At 43.6% G+C, this 13,450-nt stretch overlaps 1 protein-coding gene across 1 annotated transcript in view; it reads right to left on the reverse strand.

The window, feature by feature from the left end:
• Positions 1–568: 568 nt before the first annotated feature.
• Positions 569–13,450, reverse strand: part of LOC134585907 (cystatin-like) — a 119,625-nt gene continuing 106,743 nt past the window's right edge. Inside the window, exons 2-4 of the mRNA XM_063441389.1 lie at positions 6,283–6,425; positions 5,846–5,962; positions 569–677 (exon numbers count right to left, since the gene is read on the reverse strand). Coding sequence (XP_063297459.1) covers positions 594–677; positions 5,846–5,962; positions 6,283–6,425 — 344 coding nt within the window. The 3' untranslated portion in view covers positions 569–593. The remainder of the gene's footprint in view (positions 678–5,845; positions 5,963–6,282; positions 6,426–13,450) is intronic.

The raw sequence follows: 13,450 nt of genomic DNA on the forward strand, positions 1-13,450 counted from the left end.
CACACACACACAAAGATACACACATACTCACACACACACATACATACTAACAGACATACACACAAAATGAATCAGACACACAGACATATACAGACACATACTAACATACAAACAGACACACACACACACACATAAGACATACATACTGACAGACATACATACATACTGACATACATACAGACAGACAGATATATACATACACATACTGACATACATATATACATACACATACATACTGACATACATACTCAGAGGGCTTGGAGACATGGCTTGACGCTGCACTTCCATGCCCTCTGATTAGAGAGCTGAAGGGTTTTGCAGGTTAGGAGAGTGGAGGCAGGTTTGCTGGCACTAAAGCAATCTCAACAAAATAAAATTACTAAATAGCCTAAAATGTGCCCCTAACATATGTGTGGGTGCATCTGTGTTTGTCTGATTTTGTTGATGAGATTGTTGAAAATCTTTTACATTTAGTGATTTATAAAAAAAAAACATTTTATAGCATACATACTAAGTTAAATAAGTATGTTAAACATTTGTTAAAGAAATTTGTTTCAGTGTGATATCAGTGTGTGTTTCTGAATAGCTCCTGCTCACTGTGTTGTACAAGAGTAACTAACAAGTGTTTTCTTGCGTAACCATAGATTGTCCCAGACTTGGAATTCCCAAACGGATATCTGCAATATAAAAAAAACAAAAAAAACATTAAAAAACAACTCAACTTTTGGAAGCCATTGACAACATTTTTCGAAAACAAGGCAAGCATAAAGCTATATTTAAAATAAAAAAAACGTAAAAAATAAATAAAGTAAAAAATTTGTAAACAGTCTACATAACATGCAATAAAATGTGAATAACAACCTAAATAATAATAACTTCAATAATATTAATATAATAAAATGCTCTAAGCTGGCTGCAGCAACAGACAAAAGATTGGTGAAAATGAGCAAACTGACGGCGCTAGCGGCAAATGGTGACCAGCAAAGGGCACAGGAGGACTCAAGCTACATAATGATACCTGCCCGGCGCCGGAACGCCGAAAAAAAACAGACGCCAGCCATGCGGCCTACTACAGAGCGGGACCCGAGGTCCGGGGGAGGCGGCCGATCCCACGACCCAGAACGTACTCACAAGCGAGAGAACAAAAGCCCTGCTGCCCCCCCTATGGACTGGTGGGGGACATCCAGGTCCTCGCTGGGGATGACTTTCCCCACGCCTCAGATAGCCCAAGCAACGAAACCCCGCAGCACGCAGGGCGGTCAGATCCTAGCCAAGATGGCGGCCCTACAGCAGACCAAGACAAAACACGCACTAACCAAACCACCCCAGCACACTCCCCCCTCTGGGGGAAGCTGAGCTCCCGAAGACAACTCTACAGGCAAGCGCTAAGAGAAATAGAGGCATGGAGCCTCTGGGACTGACATATGGACACAAACCTGTCTAATAATCTGAACAGCAACATGCAGAGTTTCTCATAAGGTGTACCTAACATTGAGTAATGTACTAATGTTCATTTAATTCACAAATGCAGACCATAAATTGCATTACGGTATATTGCCCAAACCAATCACACACCTCACCTGTCCTGACAAGCAGAACATAAGAAAGGCTGGGAGGACTCATTAACGAGACTTAAAAAGCATCCAGACCATGCACTCACCTCCCATTTTGTTGGTAGCCTACACTTAAATACCATGGTTTTCATTTCATAAATCTCTTCACTTATAGCCAAAGATGAGGTCTGCATATTAAGCTAAGATGCCAGCGTAGCTAGGTGGAACTATTTGTACTCTTAAAATCAATGCTCTCACTTTATGTTTCAAACAGTTATATTGCAAGCACTGACCCTCGCTAGCATGCATGCTCTTCATAACAAGCGCAGAATAAGCGAGTAAATGTCATTGTAATGAGTAACCGATAGTAAACCATGCTCTGTTAATGCATTTATATATAAAAATTGTGCACTGCTCAAATGCCATAAATATAACATCAATGTGATATATCTATGCTTACGAACGCTATTGTGGCAGAGCCCATGCACTCAAAAATAAAGAATTACAAAAAAAAAAATGCTCTAAGACATATCTTGTCCTTGAATTACGCCAGGTCTTTTAATTTTTCTCTTCCTTTTGGTGTTATATTACTATTTCTATGTGTGATAGAGGCAAGTCCAAAATACAGATAGGGTTTTTCACCAAAGTGAAAATTGTCAGGAATTCAAAGTGAGTTTCAAACTCAGACCAAAGTAGTTAAACTTGAAGCATAGCTGACTTGGAGAATGTTTCCAGTTTAGCTATTTTGGCCTGATATTTCTACTTCTCTTTGAATTCCCAACAAATCCCACTCTAGCGAATGACCCTGACTGTGTTCATTGAGCCTCTGAGCTTACTGAGACACACTCTCAAATTTGCTCTGAAAATGACAAAAGAGTTGGTAAATTCTGGTATTCCTTCTAAAGTGCACAATGCTAGTATGCACCCTTGTGTTGTGTGCACACATCACACCTTTGAGGTTAAAAGTAATTGACACCATATACTCTGGCTACCGCCAGAAATGGAATAAAGAAAGATAACAAAAACAAAAAAATTTTAAAAAAATAAAAATAGTCCAACCCATAGGAAATTTTATTATACCAAACGAATCAAAACCATCCAACTGCATACAAGGCCATTTGGACATTGTTCACACTCTTTAGCAGGGCCGGACTGGGGAAAAATTTTTTTTTATTACAGCGGCCCCCCTGAGAAGTGGGCAGGCCAGAGAGGGTGTTTTGTCATGACTAATGATAAGCACGCCCCCTTTCAAAGTGAGCATGTTGGTTCAATGCGCAGAGCCTCGGTGAAGAGCTCTAGCATGAGAAAAAGGCCCGGTATTTGTTCTGCGCAGCGCAAGCAAATGTAATAACATGTTTGTGCTGTGTTTGCTTTTAACTTGTCTCTGGTGCCTCCATAAGTGGGATACCAGAGGACAAAAGGGCCAGGAAAGCATATTGTGCATGTGTTTGGAGCCTGCTTGTGGGATTGTGTGCGTGTAGAGTGAGCTGGTTGTGGTGTGGTATTGTGTAAATAGGTTGATTTCATTCGTGTTTGTGGTGTAATATGTGTGGCTAGGGGCTGTAGAGAGCGTGTGTATAGGGGCATAGTGTGTATAGGGGATGTAGCGAGTGTGTGCATATGGGCTGTAGTGTGTGTGTATATAGGTGACATAGTGTGTATAGGGGATGTAGCGAGTGTGTGCATATGGGCTGTAGAGTGTGTGTGTATATAGGTGACATAGTGTGTATAGGGGATGTAGCGAGTGTGTGCATATGGGCTGTAGTGTGTGTGTATATAGGTGACATAGTGTGTATAGGGGATGTAGCGAGTGTGTGCATATGGGCTGTAGAGTGTGTGTGTATATAGGTGACATAGTGTGTATAGGGGATGTAGAGAGTGTGTGTTTAGAGAATGTTCTATGTGTTTGCTTAAAAGGAATGTAGTGTGTGTATTGGGGATCCAGAGTTTGCATGTCAGGAATGTAGTGTGTGTAAGTGGTGCAGTGTTTGTGTAGGGGATCTAATGTGTAAAGGACCCAGAGTGTGTATGAGAGATTGTGTTTGTGTGTGTGTGTGTAGAGAATTCAGAGTGTATATAGGGTAAGGGATCTAGTGTGTATCTGGAGCGTAATGTGTGTAGTGGTGCAGTGTGAGGGGTACTGTAGTATATATATATATATATATATATATACATACATATATATGTATGGATGTATTGTATGTGTGAGGGGCGCAGTGTGTTGGGTGTGCTGTTTGTATGTGTGAAGGGTGCAGCATGTATGTGAGTGGTGCAGTGTGTGTGTGTAAGAGGGGTGCTGTGTGTGTGAGGGTGTTCTTATCTGCTGTCACATTCAATGTTTCTAATTTTCTTTGTCTGTTAACTCAGTGAGGGTTATTTTATATAATATATGTTATAATAAAATATTTTATATAATATGTGTGTGTGTGTGAGAGAGTTTGCTGTGTGTGTGAGGGTGCTGTGTGTGTGAGAGTGTGCTGTGTGTGAGGGTGCTGTGTGTGTCTGATAGTGCTGTGTGTGTGAGGGTGCTGTGTGTGTCTGAGGGTGCTGTTTGTGTGAGGGTGCTGTGTGTGAGGCTGCTGTGTGTGTGAAGGTGCTGTGTGTGTCTGAAGGTGCTGTGTGAGTGTGAGTGCTATGTGTTTGTGAGGGTGCTGTTAGTGTGAGCATGCTGTGTGTGTGAGGGTGCTGTTAGTGTGAGTGTGCTGTTTGTGTGTGTGAGTGTGCTGTGTGTGTGTGAGGGTGCTGTTAGTGAGAGTGTGCTGTGTGTGTGTTTGAGGGTGCTGTTAGTGTGAGTGTGAGTGTGCGTGTGTGTGAGGGTGCTGTTAGTGGGAGAGTGCTGTGTTTGTGTGAATATGCTTTTTTCAATTTAAATATGTATTTTTTTTTAATAAAAAAAAAAATTATACCCATGCCATGGAGGGGGGAGGTGCTGCCATCCCTGGTGGTCCTAGTGGTGAGTGAACTCTAGCCTGCAGGGCTAGAGTTCACTCTCGCGAGATCTGAGATTTGCTGCGGTAACCGCGGCAATGCTCCAACCTTGCGAGAAGAAACCGGCGGAACTGCTGGCTAGGGCTCCCTGGATCCTCTCCTGCCTCCCTCCCCAGCCGGCCGCTGCATATCAGTGCCTGTGGGCCGGTGAGGGAGATCTTTGATCTCCCCACACGCCCATGAAGGCACACAGCAGGGCCGGTGCTCGGATAGCGCCAGCTCTGCATGGGCCAATAGGGGAGATCCTGTGATCTCCCCTGCTGGCATCAGCCCATGGCCATCGTGGCCCACCGGGCATTTTTGGACTTTGAAATTGGTCCACACTTTAGCCGGACTAACCATCCATGGTAATGTGATGGTTAATTAAGTAACGTCTGGCTAGCACTTGCAAGCCAGTTGCCAAACTAAAAAAAGTTTTAAAAGTTGAAAGACATTTAGAAAGGCAAAATTTAAATCCATAATACCACAACACAATTATGGAAAGCAAAAAAAACACCTGATTCACAAAAATCCCAAGAAAAAATTAATAAATGAAAAACATCGATATTCGCCACATGAGGGCTCCATGCAGAGAGAGCTTTGAGGCAGGAAAAGCCTATATAAAGGTTTTTTTTGCTACACTTTGAATTATCATTAGAGCATTCTGATTGGTCACCCACCTGATGCCCATAGACTCCTGTTCTTTTACAGGCGTCATCACTATGGGATGGGGCTTTTCTAGCAACTTCAAAACAACTGGCAGCAATAGTTTTAAATGTTTAGTAGATATGCCCCACCTCCCTTATAGTAATATGGAGGTCTCTTTGACCCCATAGGTTTTTCTATGTTTCCATTAACATTAGCAATTGCTGGTCAGTCGTCACATGGTTAGCCCTCGCACTACTGAGGGTTATTTAACTATTTGCCAACTGGCCAAGCTAGTAGCCAGCAGGCAAGTAGTACTTGAAATGATCATTCACAAGCTAGTGAATAATTTGAGAAAGTGCATCTCGGTGGTGACATCTAGATCCGATTTTGTGCTTTGCAAACAATCAAACGCGAAAATAATGATGTTACCGAATGTATCCCAGTGCATATTAATCAGGTTGACTTAATTCTAACCAATTTTGGTTTTAGTAAATATGACAATTGCCATTCTGGTTGGAATTTGGCCATTTCCACCAGATTGTGTCCATCTGGACAAAATCTGGTGTTTAGGGAATAACCATGATAGTTATCTAGAATTTAGCTTTGCTCTTTAAATAGCTTCTCTCTTGAATTTCTTTCATACATGCTGCACAGTATTTCAATTATATTCTAATTACCTGATCCAAATCTGAGTTTTTAACCAGGTCACAGAATATTACATCACTGTTGTTGTCTTTCTTGCATTGTGTCCTTCCAATTTCAACTTCCAAGAAATAAAGTAGTCCTTGAACAGTCTAGGAAAAATATTAAAAAGAAAATAAATCAAGATAACAGTATAAAAGAATACATATATTTTTATAATGAACTGCAGGTGAAAACAGGATTTGTTAACAGTAATTTGTGGTGCAAAACTTAATTTGATGAACTAGTGCACTAGACTAGGAATGGTGGAGAATTGACAAGACAAATGCAAAATGTAGGTTCAAACAGCTGAAATAGATAAGTCATCTATATATGCAGCTTTCCAAACTCCGTTATATTGACCTAGAATTTGAAATTCCTCGGTCACGGATTTGCATTTCCTTTTCAGTGAATTACCCCATATATTTATTACCTGGGATTTAGCAGTTAGAACCTTTATAACCTTGAAGAGGTAGTCATCATTTGATTTTCTATTGAACTCCATCATGGCAAAGTCAACGGCCTTGAGAACATCAGGTCGGTCGGGACTGATATTTTCTCCACCACCAGGTATTGCTGAAGAAGACAAAGTCACGAAAAAAAAAAAAAAAAAGAAGAGACAGATCAATGAGACCAATGATCTTGTAGCTATGGTGCTAATTATATTATTAAAATTAAAGAAAAAAAGCGGACATTTCAATTTTTACACACTACGAATACAATAAAATTCAAAGTCACACAATCTTGACACATTAGATATCATTTTATTAGATAGGAAAATATAAGACTTACAATTTATTTTTAATGGTTAATAAAAAACAAAAAAACAAAACATACACAACTGCTACACACATTAGGAAAATACTTTTTATTTTTCATAAGCCTAGAAAATCTTACCTGATACCTGCAAAAAATATGTATCTGCTATAATCACAAACAACATCATTGTATATCATCAAAGTCTGAGTAAATGCAGAAAAGTCATATTTCCTTCAGGTTTCATTATTGAGAACTTCATATCTCTGGTTACCACAACTGAAAATGTACCACATATACATTGACTTCAGGGCTGTGATAAGCGAATAATAAAATTCTTAAAAGAACACTCCTGTCTCCAGGCACCATAATGACGCCTTCTTAATGCTATCGCTATGATGCCAGGAGGTTTTGGGCATTGTAATAATCCATCTGCTAAGTGTAGTGAAGCAGGTAAGGCTCTGAAAGCTTGGGGATCAGAGTTGCCATCAGCAGGTAAGTTCTAGACACATCTGCTGAGGGCGTGTGTGGAGTTTAAAATGTACTAATGCCCAGCTCCATGCATTTTTCTTGCACAACTAGATGCTAGTTGTGACGGAAGCCTCTGTGCCCATGTCTTGTGGATCGGCTTTTAGGCCATCCTCCTACCACAGACTATGGACCCGGTCTCAAGAGCCACAAAAAGAATCAAGAAAGGGGCTATTGAAGGGAGGGGTTATGGCTGGATACGTTGTCTACTCCAAGAGTAGATTGGGACCTCTTAGAATCGATGGGGTTCATTCTGCTTACTAAATGCCTGATCAGGAGGCATCATGAATTGCTGTGGAAATGTTCACCGGATTGGAACTGTGTCACAGTCTAGTGAACCTTTGGTTGATTGTTGCTAAGTCCCCTGACCACCAATAACAGTGCTATTTGGAGAGGATGTTGAGGAGGTGATGAGGTATCTAGGACTTGCAATCACTCCTCTTCCCAGAGATCTAGGAACCCTCTTTTGTAAAACCGGGACACAAAGCAGCTGCAAGCATGGAACTTCTCACTGGATCAGAGAATAGTCGCAACTTGTTTGCTCCGATCAGGGTTCAATTTGGACGGGGACATATGATGTGCAGGTTGCTGTCCAGGGAAAATGTTGCGGTCACCGGCCCGCCGAGCCTCACGGTCGTGCCCGACCGGCACGACCGCTCCGACTACACAAGCTTACCTGCTCGTCGGCGAGCCGGGAACCGCGCACGTAGTTCTTCCGGGCATCGCGCCCAGATCCAAGATGGCGCCGACCGCGTGGTCGCGTCTATTGCTAGCCCCGCCCCCGAGAATTATACCAACGTGTGCGTGACGTCACGACGTCAACGCACACGCACGTTTTGGGGTCAGAGGTCGCCCTCTGACCAATCATAGCCTAGAGAGGGGTATTTAAACCCCTAGCTTTCCCCATTACTTTGCCATGTCGTGGTTTCAGTTTCCTGGTTTCCTGAAAGTGCTGATTCTGTGTTTCTGATTTCCTGGTATCCTGATCCTTGGCGTTTCCCTGGTTATTCTGATCTCTGGTTTCCCTGACTTGGCTTGTTTTTTCGGTATTGAGTATTTTCTGGCTTCCTTGACCTCGGCTTTCCCTTTGACCATTCTCTGTCTCTAGCGTATTAGTCCGGCCATTCTAAGGTCCGGTTTACGCTCTATCCTATTATTTTCCTTTTCTTACTTATGTATATGTTTACATAGTTTCTGCGTGCTGGACCACATTACTAGTCGTGACATTACGACATGGCCATGGATCCTGCAGAACTATGCAAGCATATGATCGCATGTGAGAGTAGGGTGGAGGATATGGACCACAGGTTAGACCAATTTGCCCAGGCATTTCAGACCTTGCTCCAGAGGACTGCCTATTTAGAGGTCCCTCCGGTACCACCTGTGGTTCCGCCACCTGTAGTGGTTCCCGTACCACATAAACCACCGTCCATAACCTTGTCACCGCCCCCTCGCTATGGAGGTGATTCCAAGGAATTCCGAGGTTTTTTAAACCAAATTGAATACCACTTTGAGGCCTCCCCAGGTTCATTCCCAACAGATAGATCGAAAATTGGCTATCTGATGAACCAATTAACAGGAAAGGCCTTAACCTGGGCTAACCCCTTATGGGAAAGTGGTGACGCAGTAGCCCGTGATTACAATACTTTTCTTACGGCCTTTAAGGCTACGTTTGAACCTAAAGGCAGGGAGAAGAACGCTGCCAAAGCCCTTATGAGAATCAAGCAAGGCAGTCGTTCTGTAGCCGATTATGCAATAGAGTTCAGGACATTCGCATCTGAGGTTGATTGGACCAATAGTGGTCTGGTGGCTGCTTTCTCTGAGGGTCTAGCTGAGAGTATACAAGATGAGACTGCAGCTAGAGACCTTCCGGTTAATCTTAACGAGTTTATTGCATACATGATAGACATTGATAACCGGCTCAGAGAGAGAGAGAAAAACAAACAACGTAACAGACGTTCTAATTTGTCCATAGCCCCTCGTTTCTCTAACCCAGTGGTGAGTAGCCAAACTCCTCTTCCGGAACCTGAACCCATGCAATTGGGTAGCGCTAAACTCACTGAGGCAGAGAGACAACACAGACGTAACGAGGGGTTATGTATGTATTGTGGCAAGAAGGGACATCTAAGATCGTCATGCCCGGTTCGGCCGGAAAACTTGCACACCTAAGGCACGTACGGGGACCGACCTTAGGTGTGATGTATATGTCCCCTAAATTGACTAAGAACCGTTTCCTTGTCAAAGTAACCTTATCTTTCAAGAACACTACTGTTCAGTGTGAGGCTATGATTGACTCTGGGGCAGCGGAGAATTTCCTAGACAAAGAATTCTCTGCAAAACATCTCATGCCCTTAAGACATAAAGAGAAACCTATAGCAGTCGAGGCCATTGATGGAAGGCCTCTTACCCAGCCTTTCATCACACACGAAACTCTGCCAATCACTATTTCAGTGGGTATTCTCCGTTCTGAAGAAATGACCTTTCAAATTATATCTTCACCTACAGTGCCGATAATACTCGGTTTTCCTTGGCTCCTGAAACACAATCCACGTTTGGATTGGATTGAAGGAGAGATTGTGAGTTGGGGTGAGAGATGCAAAGGTGTTTGCTTTAAGCAAATCCCACAACCTATTTGCACCATCAATGTTCCTGTTACACCTCCCTTGACCACACAAATTCCACAGCAGTATATGGATTTGAAAGAGGTATTTAACAAGGTCCAGTCAGAAGGGTTACCTCCTCATAGACCTTATGACTGTACTATAAATTTATTACCAGGGACTATGCCTCCCAAGGGAGGAATCTATGCCTTGTCCCCCCAGGAAAATCTTTGTTTGGAGGAATATATTAAGGATGCTCTCAGAAAGGGTCATATCCGTAGGTCCTCCTCACCAGCCGGGGCTGGATTCTTCTTTGTCTCTAAAAAAGAAGGAGACCTACGCCCTTGTATTGATTATAGGGGTTTGAATAGGATTACCATTAAAAACGCCTACCCTATTCCCCTTATATCAGAGCTATTTGACAGATTGAAGGGAGCTCGAGTCTTTACCAAGCTCGATCTCCGAAGTGCATACAATCTAGTCAGGATTAAGAACGGTCACGAATGGAAGACCGCATTTAACACCAGAATGGGACATTACGAATACCTGGTTATGCCGTTTGGATTATGTAACGCTCCAGCGGTATTCCAGGATTTTATTAACGATGTCCTAAGAGAGTACCTTCACATGTTCGTTCTAGTGTATTTGGACGACATTCTCATCTATTCCCCAGATCTAGAGACACATCACAATCATGTGAGAATTGTACTGAAAACCCTGTTACAAAACGGCCTTTACTGTAAACTGGAAAAATGCCAGTTTGACCAAACGGAGATACAATTCCTTGGATACGTTATATCTCCGTCTGGTTTCCAGATGGATCCTCGCAAACTGGAGGCAGTCTTACAGTGGCCATTACCCAAGGGCCTTAAAGCTACTCAACGCTTTATAGGTTTTGCAAATTACTACCGCAAATTCATAAGGGGATTTTCCTCCGTGATTTCCCCTATAACCAATTTAACAAAAAAAGGAGCAAATTGTATATCTTGGCCCAAAGAAGCAAGAGAGGCATTTGAACAATTAAAATTTTTATTTTCCTCAGCACCTGTCCTGACCCATCCTGATCCATCCAAACCATTTATCCTCGAGGTGGATGCATCAGAAACAGGAGTTGGAGCCATTCTGTCTCAAAGAGAAAGTCCTGATACGCCTTTACATCCCTGTGGATTTTACTCTCGCAAACTCACACCTGCAGAGAGGAATTACGACATAGGGAATAGGGAACTTTTGGCCATTGTACTTGCCCTTAAGGAATGGAGGCATCTCTTGGAAGGTTCCAAAGAGCCACTTTTGATCTTTACTGATCATAAGAATTTGGCTTATATTGGGGACGCTAAGAGACTGTCTCGTCAGGCTAGGTGGTCATTGTTCCTCTCCCGATTCAATTTCGTAATTACGTACAGGCCTGGTACTAAAAACACCAAGGCAGATGCACTTTCTCGGCAGTTTGAGACAGATGAAGTACCAGAACAGGTGATATATCCTATTGTACCTCCTGAATGCCTCATTGCCACTACTGTGTCCGAAGTGTCTTCTCCACTCTTCTGTGCCATAATAGCAGATCAAACTCAGGCACCTGTGGGAAAACCTCCGGACAAACTGTATGTGTCACCTCAGTTTCGAAAGAAGGTACTAGATTTGTTCCATGACAACCTCACAGCGGGCCATCCTGGAGTCCATAAAACTCTCTCAGCCGTCTCCAGGAGATTTTGGTGGCCTGCTCTTAGAAACGATATCAAAGATTATGTTGGGGCATGTCAAATATGTGCCGTTTCTAAAGTTCCTCCTAGGTCACCTCCTGGACTGTTACAACCACTGCCCATACCTAGTGCTCCATGGACCCACTTGGCCATGGATTTCATTGTGGATCTACCCAGTTCTAACGGGTTTAATACAGTTCTTATGGTTATTGATAGATTCACGAAGATGGCACATTTCGTCCCACTTAAAAAATTACCATCTGCCCAAGATCTAGTTCAAATATTCTTGAGAGAGATCTTTCGGTTGCACGATGTACCCAAAAACATAGTATCTGACAGAGGTACCCAGTTTGTTTCTAGGTTTTGGCGTTCCTTTTGCAAACAATTGGGCGTCGAACTCTCCTTTTCATCAGCATATCACCCTCAAACTAATGGAGCAGCAGAGAGGGCGAATCAGTCTTTAGAAGCTTATTTACGTTGCTTTATAAATGCCAATCAATCTAACTGGTATGAGCTCTTACCCATGGCTGAGTTCGCCAGAAACAATGCCACTCATGAATCTTCTAATCACAGTCCATTCTTTGTTAATCAGGGTTATCACCCCACTGTTTTACCTTCTGCATTCTCAGACACAGATATCCCCGCTTTGAACACCCGTTTAGAATCGATTCATGATACCTGGGATTCCGTCCATTCAGCTCTGCAAAAAGCCTCATTCCGAGCAAAGGTCCAAGCTGACAAGAAACGGGGCGCTAATCCTGTCTATCTTCCAGGTGACAGGGTGTGGCTCTCCACAAGACATATCAAGCTTAAGGTCCCATCCATGAAATTTGCCCCTCGGTACATTGGTCCCTTTCGAGTTACCCAACGTGTTAATCCAGTGACCTATTCTTTGGCACTACCGGCTCATATGAGAATAGCGAATACTTTCCATGTGTCTCTGCTCAAGCCCCTTACTTGCAATCGCTACACCAGGGTATCCACTCCTCCTCCGCCCTTGGTAGTGGGTGATCAAGAAGAATACGAAGTCCATTCTATCATGGACTCCAAATTATCCAGAGGTGTCTTGTCCTATCTCGTTGACTGGAAGGGTTATGGTCCCGAGGAACGTTGTTGGGTTCCTGCTGACCGGGTCCATGCGCCCCGTCTTATCCGGTAATTTCACAACCGCTTTCCTCTTAAGCCGGGTCCTTCCCGCCCGGTGCGCGGTCTTCGAGTGGGGGGTACTGTTGCGGTCACCGGCCCGCCGAGCCTCACGGTCGTGCCCGACCGGCACGACCGCTCCGACTACACGAGCTTACCTGCTCGTCGGCGAGCCGGGAACCGCGCACGTAGTTCTTCCGGGCATCGCGCCCAGATCCAAGATGGCGCCGACCGCGTGGTCGCGTCTATTGCTAGCCCCGCCCCCGAGAATTATACCAACGTGTGCGTGACGTCACGACGTCAACGCACACGCACGTTTTGGGGTCAGAGGTCGCCCTCTGACCAATCATAGCCTAGAGAGGGGTATTTAAACCCCTAGCTTTCCCCATTACTTTGCCATGTCGTGGTTTCAGTTTCCTGGTTTCCTGAAAGTGCTGATTCTGTGTTTCTGATTTCCTGGTATCCTGATCCTTGGCGTTTCCCTGGTTATTCTGATCTCTGGTTTCCCTGACTTGGCTTGTTTTTTCGGTATTGAGTATTTTCTGGCTTCCTTGACCTCGGCTTTCCCTTTGACCATTCTCTGTCTCTAGCGTATTAGTCCGGCCATTCTAAGGTCCGGTTTACGCTCTATCCTATTATTTTCCTTTTCTTACTTATGTATATGTTTACATAGTTTCTGCGTGCTGGACCACATTACTAGTCGTGACAGAAAATGAGTTCTGGGGGACTTTGTGTACATCTTTCCTCTAAGTCCGGGATGGAGTCCATCTTGATAGCTGGGACTAACACAATTAAGACCCCAGACAGAGTGGTCCAGGGAGGGGATTACTGTACTTGCCATTGTATTGTGTGGAGGACCCCCTAGAAGTCAAAT

This window comes from Pelobates fuscus, chromosome 2, assembly GCF_036172605.1.
Source record: "Pelobates fuscus isolate aPelFus1 chromosome 2, aPelFus1.pri, whole genome shotgun sequence".
NCBI classification, from domain to species: Eukaryota; Metazoa; Chordata; class Amphibia; order Anura; family Pelobatidae; genus Pelobates; species Pelobates fuscus.